This window comes from Malaclemys terrapin, chromosome 10 (assembly GCF_027887155.1).
Source record: "Malaclemys terrapin pileata isolate rMalTer1 chromosome 10, rMalTer1.hap1, whole genome shotgun sequence".
In the NCBI taxonomy this organism is placed as follows: Eukaryota; Metazoa; Chordata; order Testudines; family Emydidae; genus Malaclemys; species Malaclemys terrapin.
This window is the reverse complement of record NC_071514.1, coordinates 72,765,752-72,790,163: the sequence shown is the minus strand read 5'-3', so window position 1 is coordinate 72,790,163 and position 24,412 is coordinate 72,765,752. Positions and strand designations below refer to the sequence as shown.

General features: G+C 44.8%; 1 protein-coding gene across 1 annotated transcript in view; it reads left to right on the top strand.

Annotated features, from left to right (window-relative positions):
- Positions 1-23,103, top strand: part of TECPR1 (tectonin beta-propeller repeat containing 1) — a 39,245-nt gene extending 16,142 nt beyond the window's left edge. The window contains exons 8-25 of the mRNA XM_054042028.1: positions 1,560-1,661; positions 2,098-2,243; positions 3,900-4,429; positions 5,378-5,523; positions 6,494-6,649; positions 7,278-7,427; positions 8,203-8,360; positions 10,065-10,192; positions 10,484-10,586; positions 11,312-11,408; positions 11,879-11,958; positions 12,472-12,528; positions 14,703-14,877; positions 17,129-17,264; positions 18,097-18,189; positions 19,059-19,165; positions 19,623-19,742; positions 20,716-23,103. Of these exons, the coding sequence (XP_053898003.1) occupies positions 1,560-1,661; positions 2,098-2,243; positions 3,900-4,429; positions 5,378-5,523; positions 6,494-6,649; positions 7,278-7,427; positions 8,203-8,360; positions 10,065-10,192; positions 10,484-10,586; positions 11,312-11,408; positions 11,879-11,958; positions 12,472-12,528; positions 14,703-14,877; positions 17,129-17,264; positions 18,097-18,189; positions 19,059-19,165; positions 19,623-19,742; positions 20,716-20,919 (2,688 nt within the window). The 3' untranslated portion in view covers positions 20,920-23,103. The remainder of the gene's footprint in view (positions 1-1,559; positions 1,662-2,097; positions 2,244-3,899; positions 4,430-5,377; positions 5,524-6,493; positions 6,650-7,277; positions 7,428-8,202; positions 8,361-10,064; positions 10,193-10,483; positions 10,587-11,311; positions 11,409-11,878; positions 11,959-12,471; positions 12,529-14,702; positions 14,878-17,128; positions 17,265-18,096; positions 18,190-19,058; positions 19,166-19,622; positions 19,743-20,715) is intronic.
- The last annotated feature ends 1,309 nt before the right edge of the window (positions 23,104-24,412 follow it).

Sequence of the window (24,412 nt, the reverse complement as noted above, 5' to 3'; positions counted from 1 at the left end):
TGTGTTTGCTCATTGTGTTTACAACTTCAAGTCTCTGTGCAACATCCCGGATAGTCTATTGTTCTGATGACAATATACCCCCTTTACCTACATTATACTACATGGCTGATTAATAACAAATATCTGCTGTACTTGGGAAAAAATCACTGATTCTAAGCACTAACAGAGTGTAATTATCCCAGGTTGTTACTGCAAATTAGTAGTTTCCAGGGTTTATTGATAACTTTATTGAAGTTAAATAATAAACATGAGGTTCCTTATTAGTATCAATAGCATGTATAGCTTAAGGCTTGTCTACACAGGGACATGATACCGGTATAATATAGGGGGTGAATTTAAAGCTCTGTAGTATAGCTCCCTGTGTAAGCACTCTTAGTCCAATATGAGTGTCCCTTTTCCAGTTTAGTTTATGTTGCTTTGGAAGTGGTTTAAATTAAGACACAAGAAGTTGGTCTTTTTCTGGAATCAGAACGTTCACACACAGTTATATTGGTATATTTAAACTTCTATAGCTATACTAATGTAACTGGAAAAATTTCCCCTTTAGACAACCTTTTAGATGTTTTTTATTTGGTAAAGAATGAAATAGAACCAAGCTAATCTATTAGGAGATTAAATACATGGTATGTTTTGATTTTTTTTAAACAATCCAACCACTAATTTAACAAACAACTTCCAAAGTAAACCCAGCCTATTCTGTTGGATTTAATATAATAAAATGTCTAAAGCCCTTGAAAAGCTTGGGGAAGTGACTTGGAGGCAGAAGCACTAGTTACAGTTGAGATATAAAAGAGTGAATTTTCCCATGCACCAGAGAAACTCTCATTCTCCGGGGACGAGATGGGGAACTGGCTGGCTCATGCTTGTCAGCTATTTGCTCTCTAACTTCTGAGAGAAGTTCTCTTTACAGAAACTATGGAACTGCCTCTCATTTACACCATCTTGGCACTGTAAGGGGCCTTAAAGTGGGTGTGCGTTACATTTCCTCCCAACGTAAGGCCTGTTTGCCCTGCCAGAATGGTGTAAAGGGGCCATAGTGCAAATGAGAATCTGATCCTTCTCCCTCATTCCTAGAGCAGCTCTTTAATATTGAAGTTAACCTAGTGTATTAGGAACTTTTGAAAGAGTTAGCTAGTATTTTGAAAAGAACCTAAAGGGTTAGGAACCCAACTGCCAATAGGATTTTAGGCACCTAACTCTCTTAGGTCCCTTTTCAGACTAGGATTGTCAAAGCTATTCTGGATAACTGCCATGTCTGAGGTGTGTGCCATTGTATGCTGTGCTGCCCCGAGGGAGGTGAAAATGCAGCCTTGGGAGTCTGGAATTCTATTCCCCACTCTGCCACTGACTTGCTGTATCACCTTAGGCAAGTCTCTTAATGATTCAATGCCTCAGTCTTGTAGATACTTTGGAAGCCTCAGACCAAAGCCACTGCTGAAATATTATTGGTTGCTCAAGGCCATGTGGCAATGGCAGAACTGAGAATGAGATGCAGTTAACCATTTAACTGTCTCCCTGCTAGTACAGTAGTTCAAAACTTGGATTTTAACTTGTGACAGGTGTGGTTCAGAAGAGGTGTGAACTCGCACAATCCATGTGGCACCAGCTGGATTGAAATGGTTGGAGAAATGATGATGGTAAACGTAGGCTTAAATGACCAGGTAAGGCAGTGGAACACCAATTGTGTGAACACATGAGCATGTTTAGACTCCTTCTGTATGATCACTGTTCAACTTTGTGGTCGTAATACACTCGGGGGACGCCGGGATGTTCAGTCCAACAAGGGGCCCAATTGCCTGAACTGCCAAAAGCCACATGAGGTACATTGCGAGAACATTCAGCAAACCTCCCTCTCATCTGATACACTTGAGTACAAAACCCCCCATCCCGCAATCAACCGTACACAGGAGTGATGCACTGCACCTAAAATACCAGCACTAGAGACGAACCCAAAGAAAACCCCTGATTCAGGAAAGACTCTTGCCCTCAACTGCCCTCTTCTCACTCCCCTGTTGTAGCTGATGCCCATCTACTTTCCATGCCATTCATCCCCTTAGGACACATAGACATTCCCATCAAGGCCCCTTTCTCCCCTAGGTCTGGGGAATCGGCTGCGAGGATCGAGCAGTTTATTTCCGGCAAGGCGTCACACCGAGCGAGCTCAGCGGGAAGACATGGAAGGCGATTGTATCTGTCAGAGAGAGTGACAGGTCTCAGACCGGCAGCTCGACCAGTCTGCTCAGGTAGCTAATAAAGTGACCAAAACCCCCTAAAGGCCATCAGATTTTGGTGCTGCCAGGGCATTATGAGGAGTATTTCTGTGAACACAATCCATCCAGTTTGTTCAAGGCCCCTCACTGTGACCTTGAACAAACCCCACACGTGGCTCCTGCTTCTCGCCAGGTGCTGAAGTCCATTTGTTTGGGTTTTTTTTCCCATTTAAAATGCAACAGTGAGCAGCAAACTCTTCTTCTCTGGGGAGAGAGGTAATGTTCTGACTTGAGAATTCAGTGCAGCCTGGCAGTAAAGTGAGCTGAGCTGGGATTTGCCATCAGATTCCAGGGTCCAGTCTATAATAGATGAAATGTTACCTGCCGGATATCCTGGAGGTGTTTACTCCACTTAACAATTATCCTCCTCTTGGGTGTCATTTGTGTGGCATCTTGCCACTTTCTTTCCCAGAGAGAATAAACAAATGGCTCCTTGGTGTGAGTTGGCCCATCGGCCATGCAGAACATGCTGGGAACACTGTGAGAAGCCCCGTGCTAAACCCTAGGAATCAGAACGTCTTGTGATGCTGAACAGAAACTATCTGCAGTTGAGAATGAATCCAATGTTGATAGGCTCTATTATTATTATTTATTTGTACTAGTAGTACCTGGGAGCCCCAGGCCCCCATTGTCCTAGGCAAACACAGAACAAAAAGGCAGCGCTTGCAGTCTGAGAATAAGACGACAACAGATGGATGCAGTCAGAGGGGGAGCACAAGGAAACAATCTTGATGCAGTCTTGTCTAGACAGACACAGGATGGGGGAAAGGTTAGCACACACAAAGCAGAGTGAACAGTGTAATGGCAGCAAACATCATGTTAATACCAGGATTCCTTTTAGTTTGCCGGGGGAGGGGGGAGTTAGGAGGGGATCGGCTAAATAGAAAGAACAGGGAATGGAGGCGAGGGTTGGGGGCGGGGAGGCAGCTATGGAGTGAATCTGAGATGAAGGTGGCAGGGAGCTGAAGCAAACAGCCGATCAGCACAGGTCACAGAATGTCCGCCCATTCTGTAGTCCTGACTGGAACGTCCAAAGGTCTCTGCTTTGCCTGCTCTTCTTCCAAAGGGCTGGAGTCTCTAGCTGGGTTCTCTCTGTACCTCTCCTCCAAGGCCACATGGAGAAGACAGGAGGCACTACATGGGTCCTACTACCCCTAGAAGGTGTGTGGGGTCTCCTCTGCACTGTTCTGGGGCCAAGGGGGCATTGGGAGGAAGAAAGGGGCCTGGCTGGACCCCCTATTTTACCCCCACCCCTCCCAAATGCAGCAGTCCCTGCTTTGGCTGCTTCTGTTCCTACCAGTTGGAATCTAAAAAGAGTCCTGCTCAGCATTTGTAAACCAAGAGACAGGGCCTTGGGGTGTTAACACTTGGGGTATTCTGGAGAGTTCTGTGCAGCCAACCCTACAGGCTGTCATAAAAGGATTTCTCAGCATGGCCTGCAAAGCCATGTGTCGGGCTCTCTTCCCTTGGGGATGACGTTAAGCTTTTACCGTAAAAGCTCTGCTTTGTGTCCGCTGGACACTGTGTAGCCATCTCTGTCTGTCTTTCTCTGGTCTTTTCTATGGCTGTGTGCCGGTTGATAATTTGGGGACTGGTGGCTGATTAGGTACTTGTCTGTTTGTCCCCAAGCGCTGGCTGTTTCTTCAGTGACGACGTTAGGGAGCAAATGAATTTGATTGTTCAGAGCGATGCAGACATTTCCTCTGATACTGAGAGCCCACAGATACAGCCAAACCTTGCCGACGCGCCCCTGTCAGGTGCTGCAGCTAGTGTCAATGGTAACAACGTGGGAAGCCAGTCAGCAGAAGCGAGTGCAAACTTGACTGTGGATCCTCCGGACTCTGCTCCTGAAGAAGCCAGCCCCGCTTCAGACAATGGCGAGAAGGCTGGTCTCGAAAATCCCCAGTCTTCTGCTGACCAGGATCCGCATCCTGCAGAACTGCAGTGGACAAACATTGACTTAAAGGAGGCCCATAAAAAGCCTCTGCTCTCCGCCAGCACCTTCCCGGAGACATCCAGCCTGTCTTCCCTTGGCATGTTCTCAGTTGGAGTCGAAGAACATTATGGAGCTGATGAGCATCCGTTGTGGGCCTGGGTGTGTGGGGGAGGCTGCCTGGTGGATTCACACAGCTCGCTGAAATGGTTCACTCTTCAGTCAGGTACTGTCAGCTCAGCGTAGCTGGGCCTTGATCCCCACTCACGGCCTAATGATGCTGCCATAATAAGATACCGTGCTTTTTTATTTATTTATTTATTTTAAAGCATGTCCTTATCTCAGAATAATCCCTCCTTCTTCCACCCACTCTCTTATGTAGTATCCTGCATGCCAGTTAGCTGTTACCCTCCCTTCTGGGGTGAAGAGTATTTCCTGTTGAGCGTATCTAGCTGTAAAGCACTTTATGAACATAGTTAGTTACTATTTCTCTGCATGTTTGGCAGAAATGTTACACAGGAAATAATCCAGTTTGTCGGAACTCCACACACCTGTTTAGCTCTCCATTGCGTTGAAACTAGAGCTCAGGATAAAACGGCTCCTGGGTGTGATTGAAAACTCGTGAAAATCAAGTTGTAGAGGGAGCCTGTTTAGAGACAAATAACACAGTGCCCTGCTGGTACCATAGTCCTTGTGATCCATCATAAGCTTTTCTAATGGCAAGAGGAATTGAAGGTGGTTTTCTGAATGGGAGCCCAGCCTTGACTCCTGGAGGGATTAGAACAGGGAGGCTTTTGAAAAAAGTGAAATATGGTCAAATTAATGAGTATGTGGCATCCCAATACTTAGCCTTGTCTTACTGGTCATCTCAGCTCTGTATCAGAATCTGTAGAGCCTATGGTCATCTCCTAGGACTATACCGGTGCTGCTTTAGTGGAGGGATATACAGAGGAGTTTATGATAAGTCTTTCAATCCATTTTCTATGCACCATTTGCAGTATTTTCACTGGCCTTTTGGTAATGCCACTGGGACTAGTGTGTTCATGCAATAGTGGTTTTAGACCAGAGGTGTTTGCCCCAGTGTTTTTGAAGTGGCAGATTGTGTCTTGAGCATCTAATACGTCACAGAATTGAGTTTAAAGCTCACTTGTTCATCACTTTGGTTCTGCTCTAGGTCTGTTACCCTCTGTGCAGTCTCTTTCCCTGTCTATCAGTCCAGCGCAGACAGCAGCGTGGCGAAAGCAGATTTTCCAGCAGCTCAGTGAAAGGACCAAGCGGGAACTGGAGAACTTTAGACACTATGAACAAGCTATTGAGCAGGTAAGCGAAAGTCCTCCTGTTTCCTTCCCTTTAACTCTGATCATGATTTAACATCTGTCAGGATTGGGTATCCGTGATGGTACTGTCCAGTGTATGGCCTGCAACCTACTGTAATCAAGCATTGTATCCTTGCCCCCGTTCACATTTGTCCATTACCACAGCTCTTAGAGTAGCTTTTCCCAAGCACTCCAATTGGAAACCCTAGTAGCCATTAAACCTCTGGCACCGCTGCTCTTGTAGAAAAGTTCCAGCTAGTACTATGCAAAAAGAACACTGGCTGACTGTTGCACTTGTTCCTGAGTATGCTGAAATCCCTAATCCAGGACGCCTTTAAATTGTGTTAGATACTTGTGAGTTACTGCACTACACAAATTCAGGGCCTTCTGTTTGCATGAATATCCTTATTACTTGGACTTCAATAAATGAGTGAGCTTGTTCTGTATGAACACCAGGGGGCATAGCACAGCTTCCATAAGTAGTGCTTATAATGTCAAGAACATCTGAATAACCGGATTTCTAGTTAATATTTCCCTTTGATTATCACACAGAATTTCCTTGGGCTCTTCTTAGATTTCATTCAGGATTTTGGCCCCTCCTTTTCTAAGACTTGAGTTATCCAATATCACCTGTTTAAAGTATTAAAATAAAATTAGTTTCAATATAGAACAGTTTGGTGTATGCACTTTCCATCAGTTTTAGTAGATGATTATGTTAAAAGTACGTAAATGCTAGAAATACTGTTTCTAACTCTAACCCCTGTATTTTCCCAAGTCGGAGAATCTCTGTGATTTTGAACTCTCTGAAGGGGGCATCTCACTTCCCTGCCATAGAGTTTTGTTAGCCTTCATCTGATCACATTATCTTCTGCTTGTCTCAAAGCAGAAGATAGAAAGAATGAGCAGAAATTTTGGGAGGGAGGGGGTCAAGAAAGCTCTTTGCAGCTCCTTGTAACCTTGTGTTTCTGCCACAGTCTGTCTGGGTGAAAACAGGGACCTTGCAGTGGTGGAGAAGCTGGAAGCCTCATAAATGGACAGACGTGCGAGTGGCACTGGAGCAGTTCACTGGGAACGACGGCATGCGAGACAGCATTCTGTTCATCTATTACATGTATCATGAGGAGAAGAAGGTGCATTCGAGTAGTGCGGTGCAGTGCTGGTGTCCCATTTGACAAGAGGAAAACCATGGGGATGGGCATTGTGATACAGGGTTTCTCGTCTAGGTCACCACTTCCAATCTGGCCCAGGCCAGTAGCAAATGAAGGTCTTTTCTCTCTGGTGGCTATCTCAGGGTCCTGTTAGAAATAATCCCGCTCTCAATGGGCAAGCCACTACCAGGCTGACACCAATTAGCCATCTTGTTGACAGCCCAAAGACTGAATGGTCATGGAAAAAGCGTCTGATGAAGTGGGCATTCACCCACAAAAGCTTATGCTCCAATACGTCTGTTAGTCTTAAAGGTGCCACAGGACCCTCTGTTGCTTTTTATGGAGAAAGAACCAACCTTTGATGCCTAGCAAGGGAGCCCTCTGAGGTAGGGTTGACACACACTGGCAGAATGATGTAGAGGGGGTAGATAGGACCAGTCATCCAGGGCTGTAAGTCTAACCCCGTTTCACGAGCACTCCCAAGCAGAATGTTAGTTCTTCTGCCATCCTTACCAGGGACCATTTGTGCAAGGTCTCCCTATTGTGCTGGCAATGGGGGAGGCTTAATGGGAGTTTGTCTTGTTCACCAATGCCCTTTGTATTGTGCCAGTACATCCACGTGTTCCTGAACGAAGTCACCATTCTGGTTGAAGTTCTGAATGATGCCAAACACTCCTTCGCTCTCTACACGCCCGAGAGGACAAAGCAGCGGTGGCCAATTCGTCTAGCAGCCGCCACAGAACAAGAAATGCATGACTGGGTAACTCTGCCAACTTTCTAACACAGTCTGGTTACTTCCTTAAACCCTCGTTTGTGTAAGATTTGAGTATCAGGTTTGCAACCTCTGGACTCTTTGGCTATGTCTGCATTAGCAAACAGATTGGGAAGGGATTCCACTGGTGCAACAAAAATTCAGCCCAAGTTTACTTGACATCATAGTGAAAACACCTACAGCTGCATGTCATCTCTAGGGCTCGTGCCAGTGTGACCAGTGGTGCAGCTGACCCCATGATCACTCTTGTGGGATTTTTGTCCCCTCTAAAATCCCCTACTGTGGACAAGGCCACAGGAACTGTGGCAGGATTAACTCAGCCCTACCCTTCTTTGGAGGCAGATAAATGGAGTTGTGTGTGATGGGCAGGGCTACAGACATTCCAACCGTCTTAACTACTAAGGTTTGCTCAGCTCTGTGTAAGATATTCTACTTCTTATAAAGAGCTTAAACCAGTGGGACAAATCTTTCCTTCACTGTTGTGCATTGAGCTGTCTATCCACCTGATTGCGTCTCTATGGCACACAAATGACTGCATTTCAGCAGTGGTGAGAGGGAAGGAGGGATCCTGAAAGATAAATCATGTTGATAGCAATGAATCTTGACACCTTTGATCTGAACTCTGCCTTTTACAAATCTCCAAGGTGGACTAGCAATGAGGATAACCTCCTTTCACTAGCACTAGATGACCTATGTTAACAAAAACCCTTGTTCACACCATGAAATGCGCCTCCTCGCTCTTTGTTCCTTCCTTATATCGTAGCTGGCTTTGCTGAGCATGTCCTGCTGCGAAAGCAGACGGATTCAAGGCCCTCCCTCCCACCAGGCCATCTGGTCTGTTACCTGCAAAGGAGACGTCTTTGTCAGCGAGCCAAGTCCTGAATTAGAGGCCACACCACATCTGATGCCATGTGACCAAATGTAAGAAGGTTTTAAAGTTCCCCTCACTATTGTGCATTTCAAGCAGCCAGAATTTTCTTTAATTCCATGTCAGAAGTTATGCGGTCTGTTGTGTGGAACGCATTGTGTGCTGTAGATGTCAGCCAAAGACGAAGAGAGACATGGAGTTGCCTTCATTTTCAGAAGTGAGATGAAGAAGTTTCCTCAGGCTACATTTTGATGTTCACATGCTCAAGCTGCATGTTATGAGCCAGATCTTGCAAGGTTTCCTATCTGATTTCATTGGGATGACCTGTAAGACTTGCAGGGTTGGGTGCTAAATTCTCCTACACAAATTAGTGGGTGGCATTTTAGAGTAAATGAAACATTCCATTCATTAGGGCTGAGATTTGAATAGCACCCAAGTGAGGGAATTCTGAATCCCCCATGCAGTGGCAGTAGATGCTCTCTAGTGAGGATAGCAGCTGGGTTTCTATTCTAAGCATGACACTGCAGCCCCGACCACTGTAGTCCAAAAGCAAAGAGGCCCTTAATCAACCTCAAAATTGGCAGGTTAAGGGCCAAGAAGAATTTTTGCTACTATTTGGAAGTGACTTGCACAAAGTGTTTCTGAATTATGAACCCCTAAAAATCCCTTGGGTACGTCAACAGCGCAGCTGGGCAGGGTGATTCCCAGTGTGGGTAGACAGACTGGCACTAGCTCAGCTCCAGCTAGCATGCTAAAAATAGCAGTGTGGCGAGAGATTACAGCATGGACGGTGGCTCAGGGTAGCTGCTGGAGTCCAAGCCCGCCTGATCCCTTGGGTCAGAGCTCAGGTAGCTAACAGTGCTGTTCTAGCCTGCTAGCTTGAGCAGAGCTAGCAGGAGTCTATCTACCCTGGCTGGGAATCATACCTCCCAGCTGCAGTGTAGACATACCCTCAGAGTCCTAATGGTGGAAGGGAGAGGTGGGTGGGGCTCCTCTGAGGCCATAAAGCTTGCCAGGTTGTTGGTGCCCTTATCTACTCCTGCACACTTCCTGATCTGTAAAAGCAGGTCTTCTTTTCTACTCCCCCAGACTCCCCACTGGCATGTTCCTCTACAGTCCCTTTGCCTTCCCTAGACACACACACACCACACCCTGCAGGGCTCCAGGTCCCCAGGAAGGGATTTCCCTCTGCTGTGCACCTCTTCACATCTGCAGACATGGGGGTCCGTCTTGAGTAAGAGGAAAATAAGACTCTGCTCCTGCAGAAGGTGAGGGAATCCCCTCTGGCCTGCTGCCTTTCCCCAGTCCCACATTAGGACCATCAATCCATGTGTATTAAACCAAGGAAATTCCTAGAGGAAAAGCTTCCAGGCGAAGTGACCGCTGAGGGCGAATAGCCACAGCTAACGAGTGAAAATCCCCACCGGTGTATCATAGCTAACCGTTCAAAACAAACACAATGGATCAAATTGGGAAATTCAAAGTTAAACTTACATGGAAATGAGGCGTTTGACAGGCTACAAACTCGCAGCTGAGGTAGCCAAGCTGCCTCCACCCACTGACAGTAGTCAGTCAAAAGGAGCATTCTTAACTGGCATCAATCGCCTTCCCCACCGGTTGGACAGCGGCCCAATGAGCTAGTGATTGAACTGGCCTCCTACCCTCCCTAAGTCAGGGCTGAGGCGCAGGGCAGGGAACACGTACTGTTACTGACTCCACTATGGAGTTCATGTAAAATGTTCTCTCTCTCCCTGCAGGTTTTGGCGTCAGATTGGAGGGCATCTCCGCCTGATAGAGTGTAATAGCCATGGCATAGTATGGGGCATAGGTTACGATCACACAGCCTGGGTTTATACTGGAGGATACGGAGGCGGCTTCATTCAAGGTAATGACACACATTTATTCTACATTCCCTGGGTAACCTCCTACGTGATACCAGCAGAACAAAAAATTTCAATCCCCCATCTTTGTATTGTGTCTAGTCTGTAGAATGAGGTGATGGGCATGTCCCGTCTCTGCAAGGGAAGCAAGCTGTGCATTTTAGCTTTGTATATTTGGCTCAAAAATGAGCAATAAAAAGTGCATAAATGTTCTACCTGGCAAAATTTTAAACTATAGCAACTTTCTTCTTTAACATTTAACTTGGCTTTTAATCCGAGTGATTTATTGCCTGCAGGATTGGCCAGCAGTGCCGATAATATTTACATGCAATCAGATGTGAAATGTGTTTATATCTATGAGAACCAGCGGTGGAATCCAGTCACAGGATATAGCAACAGGCAAGTGTGTGTGTTTATAATGGTCAAGGGAACTGTCAGGGTATTTTTAAACTTTTATTTCACGTGCTGTCTCTAACATTTAGTGTTAAATTGAGATGGAAGGCGCATGGGCTTTGAGAGGCTAGATTTGTCAATATTCATTAAGGGATGCCTTTGTAGTCTCAGTCCTGCAATGCGTTGCACACCAGCACACCCCTGGGAAGGCACAAAACCTACCTGCAAGCAATGCATTGCAGGATTAAGGTCATAGATCGTAAGCTCTTCAAGTCAGGAACCATGTCTTCCTGGGTGTTGCGGAGTGCTAAGCACAACGGGTCCCTGATCCTGAGTGGGGCTGCTGGATGCTGCATTTAATAACAATATTTAATAATCATCTAAAGACATTGGGGTCTAGTGAAATGGAAGTCAATAAATCTCTTGTTGGTGGGTACGAAAGGTTTTTCCACCAACCTTTGAAAAGCGGCAGCATTCTCAAGATTCACCCTCCTGGTTTTTAAATGCAAAATAGTCGTTTTTTTGAGATCTTTGATCAGTGTTTGGCAGGCAACTGAGCTGCAGAGCAAACCTGTTTCATTTCAGTCCCTTCTTCAAGAGAGTCTAGTGATTGAAGACAGTGTTGTGTGTGTGTGTGTGGACGTGGGAAATACTAGGCAGAGGTGAAGAGCTTTATCTTTTATCCTTCTCTTACTGTCACTTATTCTTTATTCCTTGTACTTGTGTTGCAGAGGGCTGCCCACAGACAGGTACATGTGGAGTGACGCGTCTGGCTTACAAGAATGTACAAAAGTTAACACAAAGCCTCCATCCCCGCAGTGGTCTTGGGTAAATTTTGTCTTGAAATTATTTTTTTTTTCTATTTTTTATTTTAAAATAATAACGGATGGCCTAGTTGCTTGGGCACAGAATGGAGGTGTCAGAAGACCTGGGTTCCATTCCTGGCTCTACCACTGACCTGCTGTGTCACTTTAACCTCAGGTTTCCTCATCGGTACAATGGAGATGATCTTCCCTACATCCTAGGGATGCTGAGAGGATTGATTGTGTCCCTCCCCCAGCACCCAATCCAATTCCTCTTTGGCTCCTTTGTGAATCCCACCCTGAATGTTTTTAAAGTCCTTGGGGACCCAAGATGGAAGGTGTTCTCAACAGGCAAAGTTGTAATATAAATATTATCAGATCATTCCATACAAGCAATTACAATACAAAGGGTGCAGAAGAAGAGGTGAAAGGTGATCTCCCGGCTGTGCTTTCCTTTCTGTTGTGCTCCTGTTCATATTATCCTTCTGACTCTAGGTGTCTGACTGGTATATTGATTTTAACATTTCCGGTGGAACTGATCGGGAAGGCTGGCAGTATGCAGCGGACTTTCCAGCGTAAGGAGTTACCTTCTTGTACCTAATAAACTTGGCATGGCCCTGCCAGGCTAACACCTGATTGGCTACAACCACACTGCAAGCAATTATTAAACCTAGTTGATTTGCACTTCAGCTTTTCTTTAATGGTGGCATCTGTGCCTTGATTTCCCCTTTTGCAAAATGAGGGTGAGAGAGCTGCTGACAATTAGTGTTGAGTACTTTATCGATTTGAAGCATTACTGGCCATGGTATTTGGGGAGGAGGGGTGAAAAATAAGTCCCACACAGCAAAATAAGGGCTTGCCAGTATTCTAAAGCGGCCAGGGGGTGTCCAGGGTACATAGTTATTTTCAGTTGCAAGCCTATGCCTGGTATCCTCACAACACTATGTAGTGTGAGGGGGAGCTTTTTACAGAACAGTTGCATGGAAAATAACGCTGGGCTGAAGCAGAGTTAGCGCTGACAGGCTGTTGCTGAAATGAGGTATTTCCAAGTCCTCTCAAACTTGCATTAAACCACGTATCTTTGGCAGATCCTACCATGGCCACAAGACGATGAAGGATTTTGTACGGCGAAGACGCTGGGCCAGGTAAGGGATTAAGTTATGGATATAAAGTTTAGAATTCAGACATGCTCGTTTCTTAAGAGCAAGCTGTTTAGTCCCTTAAATATCTCTCCGTTAACAAAGGGCAACAGCACTGAAACCGGCACTGAAGAACCCATCTCCAGCAGGGCAGCCCTTGGCTTTAGCAACCACTTAAATTTGCATTTTTCACTCCCACCCTTTGCACACAAGTGTCCCAACGTTTCCATTGTGACTGTGTGAGATCTTTAGGTAAAAGCCCTCTGGTCACAGTTCATATCGAGGATCCTGTCACAGGACAGATCGCCCCAAGTATCCCCTCGTGGACTGCAGTTCTACAGGCAGCCTGCCTCAGTATCCCCCTTCAAGGGGCTTCTTCAAAAACTCAAACCCTTGTGTCCATTCATAGCCCTTTTCGGGTTCTGGTTTATTAAATAAACAAAAAATTCAAAATAAAGCTCTTGTGAGCCATTTATCCCCTTATTAGGACATGCTCGGGCCTTCCCTACCATAGTCTCACTTCTTTCACCCAGCAGCCTCTGTACTCTAGTCTCCCTGAGCATCCTTCATTTACTGCTGCTCGTTACAGGGGACTCAGCTAAACCCCGTTCAGATGTGCCTTAGTAACTAGGGTTGGCTGGGCCCATGCCTCTAGCCCTTAAAGGGGCAGACCACCCTTTTATAGCTCCCTCTATAAATGGTGGTTAAATGATTAGGAGATGTTGTTAAAGAGTCCGGCAAGCCAGTAGGTTGCTTGTAACCATTTATAACACATGCCTCTTATGCTTAGATTGCAGGCCCTTAGGGCAATGACTGTCTTTTTGTTCTGTGTTTGTACAGCACCTAGCACAACGGTTTATGACTGGGGCTCCTAGGTGCTACAATCCACGTAGGGCTTTAACCCTCTTATAGATGGAGTCCTAATATAACTCTAACCAGCACCACCTAGTTACTAGGCAACTGATGACTTCCCAGCCACGCTTTACTGTAATTGGATGGAACCAGAAAAGACCAAACCATCCCTGTATCGTGCCTTGAGCAGGAAGCCCCCTGCACCCTGCTCTTTCTCTAGGGAACCTGGGGCAATTCTGAATCACTCTAGTTTTCCTCCTGCACTTTCTTGTGCTAAGCTATCCAACACCTGCGCTAATGAGGCGCTACGAGCCTACAAATTAAAGACTTCAATGTTTGGTGCTTGTTTTGTAGCTGCAGAGCCAACGTTTTAGGCCTCTAGCGTCTCTTCCTCCCGCTCAGCGAGGCCCTGGGGCCACAAACCGTTCTGCTGTATGTCCTGTAACAAATTGAATCCAAATGAATTAAGTGCTGATGCCAAATATAACAACTGACGCAAATTGAGAAAAGCCTTGAGCCCAAACGTTCCTGACTTTCAGTTGCACAAATTAAAATTGAAAACAAATAGGGGATTGCTTAGGGGTAGATCCTGGATTTATGGGTTGGAGGAGAGAAATTCCCTGTGTTCTCGGGCTGGGTGCAGGTAGACATTCTGCCTGTGGAGTCTAATGCATCCTCCCTAATCGCAGTGCTACTTATTTCTCTACGGACACTAGAGCAATGTAGCTTTCTCTAATGGCCCATTAAGAGAGAACCTTTTTCTGTACTGCTTTAATGGAAGGCTGCCAACTCTTAGCCAACAACATGCCTCCCTCCCTCCCTCGGGATGCTCTGTGTTATCTTCAGACAGTCCCCTCCTGAATCAAGTCCAGATGTCACTCCCATTGCCAGTACAGAGGAGGGAATGGACCAGCTACAGAGTTCTGCTCTCAGTAATGGATTCCCCCACGAACATGATGGAATGCTCTTCTTTATCCTGAAGTTCTAGGCTAGGTTTAGACCGGTAGGAAGCAAAGTGGAGCACAGCACAGACTTCTAAGAGGGCCTGTTTTTTCTTTAAGTTGCTCTTGAAAAAGAAACCCTGATAAACGTTATCCTATGTCTAGTGCTTCAGAACTCAACCTGGAAACACAAACCTGGTTGGTGTCAACCCTCTCTCAAACTGAAAATATTAGTTGCAGGGTATCTCTGGTTTCCATAGTACCCATTTAATGAAAGGATTTGGGGCCTTCCCCCGCCCCTACGTTTGAGTTATTCTGTCAGCATGGGCACAGACTCACTCACAGGAAGTGCGTGCTCCTAAAGGGTTGTGGGGTTTTTCTCTTCAGAAAATGTAAAATAATCACCAACGGACCCTGGCTGGAAGTGCCTCCCATCACCCTCTGGGACATCGCCATAATCCCTAGTTCGGCGGCAGACAAAGAAGAATCGATAGCACTCTGGGCAGTTAGTGACAAGGGAGACGTGCTGTGCAGACTCGGAGTAACGCAGCAAAATCCAGCTGTAAGACTTTCTCCTTACTGCCTCTCTCATACAAGTGTCATTTAAAGTGCACGTGTACATGCTGTGCCCCCTCAAATCACTGGTTTTGTCTCTCGTGTAAACCCCCATTAGTCCCTCAGCCTTCTTTTCCTGCTCCACCCCCCCTGAGGCAGTATACTCATGCTGCCTCCTGTGCTTGACACAGGATATCTCCATTAATTATTGTTATTATTATTATTATTAGGAGAGCTATCTCCTAGAGCTGGAAGGGACCTTGAAAGGTCATTGAGTCCAGCCCCCTGCCTTCACTAGCAGGACCAAATACTGATTTTGCCCCAGATCCCTAAGTGGCCCCCTCAAGGATTGAACTCACAACCCTGGGTTTAGCAGGGTTTAGCAAGGCCAATGCTCAAACCGCTGAGCTATCCCTCCCCCTATGTCTCCCTAACACCTCTTTCCTCTACTTCCCCTTCAGTCACTGAGGGGTCTGCTCCTTCTCCTCAAATTATTGGTAGTATGCCCATCTGACTTAGATATTAAGCTGCTCAGGGCAGGAACCTGGCCAAGCTATAGCCCCCATATAGAGCCCACTGAAGTCAATGGGAGCCTTTCCATTAACTTCAGTGGGCTTTGTATTGGGCTGTGTGTTTTTTATAAGGAGCCATGTAGATCTGTTGTGCCTAGTATACTTAATACTAGGTTCACATTTACCTACAGACTATAATAGAGATTGCAAAACAGTAACCTCCATCCACTAACGTACTTATGCATGTGAATCATCCCTGTAATAGCAGCTGCCTCCCAAGTGTCCCCTCCTGGCCAGGGGTACCTCAGTTTCCCTCTTTTTCAGGGCACCTTAATAAACTCCACAGACAGGCTAGTGCTGGAGATGTGGATTAGCCCTCTAGCCACCTCACAAACAAACTTAACCCTTGTGGGGGGGTAACAAAAAAACAACTAAGTCGTCCCAGCAAAAAGATAGAACAACCTTTTCTTCAGCCTACCCCTGGGCTGTGTTTCCAGCCCCTTTCGAGCTACCATTGAGTCTTTCCCCTGCTCTGGTATAGAAAAACTCAGCCTCTAGCCTGATTTCCCCTGGAGTAATGTTCTCCTGCAGCCTCTCTGGTTCAGTGCCTTCCCTGGCACAGAGCAGCCAGCCTGACCAGTCCCTGTGGTTCTGCTCCCAGACTGATCTCTGCCCCTTAATAAGGCTCAGGAGTCCATTAAAGCATCAGTTGAGTCCCTGAACCAGACCTCCCCTCTGGCTCTATAGCAAGGCCAGCTGCCCTCTATTAGGCCTGATTATGAGGCTCTTAATGGGGAACAGGTGGGCTGGACCAGCACCCTCTTGGGTTATAGCTGGGCTGCACCCCATTGGAGGCAGCATGTAGGATAGGTGTAGCTATAGACAACAGTGAAAAGCAGGCTGTGTCCCCACTGCAGCATGTAGCTATAGATGACAGAGAGAGGCTCTGGCAAGGGGGAAGCCATGGGGAAAGGGTCTGGCAGCAGGGAGGGCATAGGACCCCACCCCTGGCACTAAAAATCACAACGTAGATGTGGGAAGCACTGCTTGGGTGTGTAGAGAGCCATGTGGGGTACATAGCCTAAGGTTCTGGTGTCCTTTTATTCCCCTAAGCTGTTCATACCTGGGCAGGGGATGGAGGGTGCCATGTATATACCCCACATGCTGCCGTAAGAAGTGTGCAATATAGACATACCCTTAAAGGGCCCAGTCCACCCTGTGACACTCCCTTTGACTTCAGAAGGATGCTTGCATGTCTAAATGTGTAAGAGTTTTACAGGATTGGGGCCAAGTGTGCACAATTTTTGCACAAGTCATATCTAGAGCTTGTAGAATGTTTCCTTTTATTTTTTTTAATATAAATTTAAATGTAGACATCTCGAAACTTTGGAAAAGCCAGTATTAAAAAAATTTTGAAAAAATTGTTCACTAATATGTTTCCTGTTTTTTCTACCAGTTCTATTTCAGGAGTTGTACTGTTAGGTACACCTAAAGACATAATGCGCTTATAGAAAAGTCCCATCGAATTGAACGGAAGATTACATCCCTGCTCTAGCATAATCTAAACAAACCAGGGAAAGGGCTTTGTCTGTTAAGTCATATAAGGTTCTATAAAAATTACTGTTCAGAACCAGTTGCATTCTGTAGGATTTTTCCCGTCAGGTACTGTTCAGCCAGCAGGCGCACTGTGTCATTCAGTTCTGCAACAGGTGCGAGTTTCTCAAGCTATTCTTTGTCATTCACTAGGGAACATCATGGCTTCACGTGGGAACAGATCAGCCCTTCATGTCGGTCTCGATTGGGGCATTCCACCAAGTCTGGGCTGTTGCCAGAGATGGTTCTACCTTCTACCGGGGTTCAGTATCTCCAAAAAAACCTGCAGGTGAGTGCTGGGGAACAGAGCAGGTCTTCTCGCAGCAAGGATGAAGTGAGCTGAACAAGCACAGGACGGAGACATTTCAGTGTCACCACTGCAAAGAGTGTGAGGCTGATGCAAAGTAAACAGCCTCCTCCTCACTTATATTAACATGGGTTAGGATGCTTTTAAAAGTTAGTTAATGTTTACAAAACCTTGAGATGAGTTTCTTTTTGTTAGCAATGTATCTGGGTAACTTCTTGGAAGCCCAAGAGAAGTTTTACCAGCCTTGTCCACAAGGAAATGCCATTTCACATGGGTCAGCAACATTCCTCCTTAAATTCTCCAGGCCAAACTCTCTTGAGAAGGTCAGGGTAGAAACCATCTAGCATTAAACACACCTCAATATGGAAAATACTGAGTTGGGAAAGGAGATGGAAAATATTGCTTTATATGAAGTGGGTTCCCACTCTTTACTTTAACCATTCTATGCCTCAGTTTCCCCATCTATAAAATGAGGATAATGATACTCACCTCCTTTGAAATCTACCAATGAAAAGTGCTATATAAGAGCTAGGTATTCTCACTGTGTGTAATTCAAATGGAGAGGATTAGTGCTTTGGGTGTGCTTGACTTTGAGACCAGCACTTTTCATGTCAGCGGGTCATGTTATTGTATAGACAGAAGGGCTGGAAGGCTTCTTGGTTCCCTCTGCTGTGAGTCACCATGCCTTGCGTAGCTAGGTATTTCTAATGCTCCTACCCCATGGTGTCTGAACACACAGCTTTCTTTGGCCTATTACAATACTCTCGTTACTGCTGTTTTCTCAATGCCTTGTTCATTTATTTCCAACTTTCAGGAGACTGTTGGTACCATATTCCTTCACCTCCAAAACAAAAGTTAAAACAAGTCTCAGTAGGACGGACATCTATGTTGGCGGTGGATAAAAATGGTGAGTTTTAAATGACAAGGCCTCAGAAATGAACCAGAGATTTGACTGCTTTAAAACAAGATTCTGGGCCCCCTCCTCCACCAGTGTAAATTGGCATTGCTCCATTGAAGTTAGTGGAGCTATGTTGTTCTACACCGCCTGAGCATCTGTTCCTCTGTGTGTTTAGAGGGAATAGCTTGGCCTTGGCACAGTGATGGACTGGGTGAGGTAATCACTGCCTGACTCCTAGGATTGTATTGGACGTAGCTATTGCCATAGAGAATATGGACACAGCATCTGTAACTTTTTTTAATATTCATTGGATTGTCATAAAGAAGAAAATTACATCTCTCACTGCACCTGAGGAGATTTGCCAGAAACCCAAAAGCAGGCAAATCTGCAGGAAGAATGCCTTGCAGTGAACCATGCCCATCATCCATAGCAAACAAACTGGTGCATCATCATTAGATAAAATTTAAAGGGTCCTTTCACAAAAGAAACAAGCCTTTAACTCTGCAGTGTCCTGTCTGAGAGAACTCCTTTTCCGTGTTGCATTATTTCTATAACATCCATGGTGTGCATGGATCTTTGTAAATCTATAATGCATGGTCCTTTCCCCAAGGAGCTTTACAAATTAGGGAGTGCACCATTATTCAGGAAGGTCAAAATAGGGTAAATAGAGAATATTAAGTTCCACACACTAGTGAAAAGTGTAACAGGATTCCATAGAAGATAAGGAAGCATTAACTGCTGATCTCTTATGAGGTTTAATTAAACAGTGCAGAGTTCATGGCTTTAATGCAGTGGGCTCATCCTACACAAGCAGAACTCCCGAACACTGTCTAAAAGCCCATCCTTCCCTTCATAGGATTTAATTGATCTATTTATAGGTAATCTCTGGTACCGTCAGGGAATCACACCAAGCTACCCTCAAGGATCCAGTTGGGACCATGTTTCAAATAATATCCGTAAAGTTTCTGTGGGACCCCTGGATCAGGTATGTGTTTAACTTTGCATTTCACTAGTTATGAATGACCTAGTTAAATCATCAGTAAACACTGGTTTCTGCTCCTGTTTCCCTCATAAGACAGTGATTCACATGCTGGCATCCTGACAACCTGAAAATTAACTCTGTGAAATGGTAACACAGACTCCTGCTGTCCCACTGAAACTATGCAAACAGCATGTATTGTAAACCTTCCTTGTTAAATCTCAGTGGGAATGTTTTCACTGCTAATCTGCACGCCTGGGTCTCATTTGTGCAGGGATGTTTGGGTTTCTCTTTGCCCAAATTGGAGCTGTTTTGCTCCAAGCAAGGTCACTGCATCCAGTCATTGGAACTGTTTGTGTGATTGAACTGGGTACTGTCATGGTTTTCATTTAGGGGAAGAGAGCAATGTGTGAAACACATTTTACGCTCGCGCTCTCTCTCTCTCTCTCTCTCTCTCTTTAAGGTTTGGGTGATAGCTGACAAAGTGCAGGGAAGTCACAGCCTAAGTTGCGGGACAGTCTGTCATCGAACAGGAGTCCAACCATTGGAACCGAAAGGGCTCTCATGGGACTACGGCATTGGGGTGAGTGCTGGGGGCACAGAATTGCTCAGTTATAGGTGGTTGGGCACTGTCTATAGAGGAAGATACACTCCTTGTCTCAGCAGGCTCCTTCAAAATTTTGGATAGCTGCTCATCTCCTTGTGGAAGGCAGGAAACTGGTCTTGTACCCTGTACTCTGAAATGGGAGCATTCCTTGTCTTGACTATGGAGACATTTCCATGTCAAGTGATAGTGTCTTCAGATGTATGTGTCTTTTTTTTTTTTTTTTAAATTAATGAAGTATGTTATGCAATTACTGTATAGAACAGTGCATCATTTACATTATACTAATCTTTAAACTAGTGTTGGTTTTTAGTTTGAGAGCTTTGGACACAAAATTAAACTCTTTAATGAAGACTTCAGTGACACTGTTAAAATATGTAGTTAACTGATTAGCCAAATGAAATATAATACAGCAGTTAACATGGCAGCATTTTAAAAAGTAAAGCTTCTCCGTGGTCTGTGCATGATTATCCTCCATTGTCATGAGGCTGCACTACTCTCTGCTGCAGTGTTTGAAGTGTAGATATTTAAACCGTCTCGCTGAAATCCTAGCCCCTTTGAAGTCGATGGCAAAATTCCGACTTCAGTGCGGACAGGATTTCACCCAATCCCCATTATGCAGAATACTAAATCCTTGTCCAGGCCTGCTCCTTTCCTTGAGCATGCGTCTTATCCATTTTAGATGCTCTAACCAGAACATCCAGGAGATGGGAGTCATGGGGATTTGAGCCCCTGCAGTATGTGGACCAGGCAGGTATGCACCCAGCTCACTCTGGGAGTTGCACATACTAGGAGGTCAGGGTTTTATAAGGAGTCCTTTTTCTGAGCTGACGTAGTGGGGAACTAACCCCCTGGCAGGGAATTAAGAATAAATAGCGTAAAAACTTTCCTGTAAACAAAGCTCTGAATCAAATTGTGATGTTTCTTTTCAATATATTAAAATCTCATGTAGGGTGGATGGGAGCACATTACAGTCAGAGGAAATGCAACTGAAGCTCCTAAGGCTGCTTTACATGAGACCTCTGAAGAGCATTCAGCAAACCCAACGGATCTAGAAGATGGGGAGAATGGAGGAAAAGGAAACGGAAACCATTCTAAAACCACCTTGATGGTTAACGAAGAGCAAGAACTAGACAGAAACACCGTTAATTGTTAGTATTTGCTGTTCTCTGTACACTGGCTGCTGCTTGTTTCCTAAGCAATTTAAAGAAAAACAAACCGTAGGACACATCAAACTCAACCCATTTCTGCTCAGAAAAAAAGGCCGCCTGATAAAACTAATGCATTTTATAGAACTGGAATTTGCAATATGGGCATTTTAATCTTTAATTTATTCTTATACTACTAAGTTAATAGACTATGACTTGATAGAACTGACACAGTTTTGACAAGAGAGACAAGGTGCTGTTTGGAGCCACAGGAATAGCCCTGACCCCTATTTAAAGCTGCTACACAAACTGTGTGAATGTGACTATCTTTACAGACTCATTTATTTTTCTGTAGAAGTCTTTAATTCCCTTCCCTACATCCCTTAACACTCACTCATCTTATATGCCACTCTCCAGTTTTAGTATTGCTCATCTTTGGGCAGGGAGGAGGATTTTAAAAATTGTATCAATATATAGTTGATTACTGTACAGAGAGCTCTAGTCACTGCACTAGTGTAAAATCTAGGGGCTTGACCCTGCAAACACTTATGTACATGCTTAACTTTGCTCACGTGAGTCAGCTCATTGACTTCAAAGCTACCCTCGCATTGAGCGGGGATTACTTGCATCAATAATGTTCCATGTGAGTACAAGTGTTTGTGTGCGGGACTGGAGCGGGGGGACTACACATTACTAAGGGCCAATTTCTGGTACCCATTCTCATGCTGAGTAGTATCTTATTTCACAAGTGCTCCCATTGGCATCAGCAGAACTCTTGTGGAAGAGGGTCCTAATCTCTCAGTAGGGGTGGCAGCATCTGCTTCTACATGTATCAGATATGAGGTGAAAAAATCATCTTTTTAGCCTCACGTTCAGCTCATCCTCCAACGGCTCACAACTCATGCTTTGTCCAAGTCTCTTCGAGCAAGAGACTGGAAAAAGTTCTGTGCCTAATTCTGGCTTCATAGTGGTAGAGAGCTACAGTCACTCCAGTGAAGTCAGTGTAGACTAGCATGCACTCAAAATGGGGCTTTGCTGTTAGTTTGTACTAAGTGATCTGTGCTGAATATATTTCTGGCTCTTCTCCTAGTGAGTTAACACCTTAGTGTACATTATTCCTCAAAAGAGAAGGTCTAATTCTGTCCTGCTTTAAAATTGTAGTTAATCCTAGATTCTCCTCTGAACGTCTCTTATTTTAAAGCCCAATGCTGCGTGGTGCCAATCACCTCCTGCAAGGTGCGTTCAACTCCTGTTGGTTTCAGGAGGGCACTCCACACCTTACAGGATCAGGCTTTATCCATTGTAGCTTAGAGAGGTTTTCACTGAGGGGCTAATCTTGCACACTTCGATTCGATGGGAATGTTAAGAGCAGGCTCATACCCCGAGTTTCTTAATGGTAGCACTGCAAGTTTACATTCTTTTTCCCTATATTGTGTGTGATTGTATATGGAGGTATTTTATATAAATTGAATAGCAGTGTGGCATGGTCTCACGTACTGTATTTGTAGAAGTAACTATTGCCTGTATTTAATATATATATATTTGATATTTTAATGCCAAGACACTGTTTATGTCCAAATGTGAAAAAGATTCTTAAAGATGCTACTGTCTAACCTATTGAACTTTCCAATATGTGATTATAATTTTTTATTGATTTTTACATCTGTGGTGTTCCAGGTGTCATAGTGACATTATTTGCATTCATTCCTATAAATACTTGGTTACACACACTTCTATAAGTTACACAGCAATTGTTCCAAATAAGCATCGTTAGTGTACTCTTAGGCTTGCTTTTTCTCTGCACTAACACACAATCTATGTCAGAAGGTCAACTTATATTTTCCTTTTGAATATCCAGTATTTACATCGCCAATGCAAGAGTTACATATTATACTAACTGAGTCAATAAAATATAGGCTCCTGTAATCAGGCATTTTCTCCTTTTTTTCCCCCGGCACGGCCAACCCCATTTTGTCTGTTGTACAACAAAAAGCTGTTTAAGGGAACATATGCAAAATATAAAATCTATATTTGAGCACCAAATCTCTGTCCACTGAAAGTCGTCTTAAAGTAGAAAGTGACAGATGGAATTAAAATGTACATCAGCCCCAGAACTATGGGATAACATTACTGAAATTAATTGAAGGTTGAAATGGATTTTGAAAAATAAAGTTCAACTGTCAGAAAAAAGGCTCCTGTTGTGAAATCCCCTTGAATTTGTCCAAGAGAAACTCTTGTCACTAGCTACTATTTTGAAACTGGGGTAGCTACTTGCCTTAAGCTACAATGCTAACACTACTGGAAGAAATAAAATACCCTAGCAGTTTTGTTCAGTGAGAAGCAGGTCATAGCTGACAGCAGGGCAGTATTTACTGAGGGAAGGCATACCCTTCATATCTGATCTCTGTACCACTAGCTACCTGATACTGCATTTACTGTTAAAGGTTATGCAGTATTGCCAAATGCTTTAATAACTTGTAATAATGCCCCTTTATTTACGCTAAGATTTGAATCCAGACACTGATACGCTGTCTTGGCAGCTAAAATGCTGTCTGTCCCACTCCATAAAAAAGTCCTACAGAGAAGGATTTTAAAGTACACAGAATACTGCTGTGGGAATCTCTATTGTAAGGTACTGGTCACTGAGGAGCTTAAAAACCCCTGCAAGATTTATTAGACCCCCTTAGTGTCTGTCACTCACTATTACTTCTCTCACTTTCATTACTGTGCCTAGACAGATTCAGCAAAGCACTTAAACACACACTTAAGTGCTTTGCTGAATCGGGGCCTATATAAACAGTCAAGAGAGTTTTTAAGAAATGGGACCAGGATCCACTACAACTAAACTGTCTGTAAATCTATGCATAGCAAGAAAACTAGAGAGCCAGGTACATAGCATCACCCTTTGTTGTCTTCCATAACTCAGTGTACTAGCCAGGCTATCTCTCCAGACCAGAACCCCAGGAACTAAGGTAACTCCACCCATTTAAAGTGCCTTTTACATGACATCTGAACTTGAATTGTAAGTTGGTGCTTGCATAACTCTTCCCTTGTGTGTTTAAGGGGGATTAGACTCTGTTAGTGACCCAAATTAAATTATTTTGAGGTTCTAAGAACATTAAAGGCAGCTTTGTTCCTGCTAAAGTGCTGTTTAGCAATGTGGGGCCTGGTCTCTGTAAGAGATGCAGAGAATATTTCAGAAGTGTATGGAGAGTCACTACTGAAGAAGTAGCAGCAGCAATGTTTGAAAGGTAGGAAGTTGGGTCCATTTCTCCCCGGGCCACAAAGAATCCTACCAGAGGGGACTCACCAAAAAAAGCTGCCCAGAGACCTCCTTGGTGAGTTCCCCCTGATGACTGTGGGAGGCTCTGAGCCTGTGCCTCAGTGGTTCTGGCCAGAGTCCTTGACAGCCAGACTACCAGGGCCTCCACCCAGCCATAGCTGCCTCCAGGATCCCTGCAGCAGGTAAGACTGTGCAAAGCAGGTACCATGGCCCCAAAA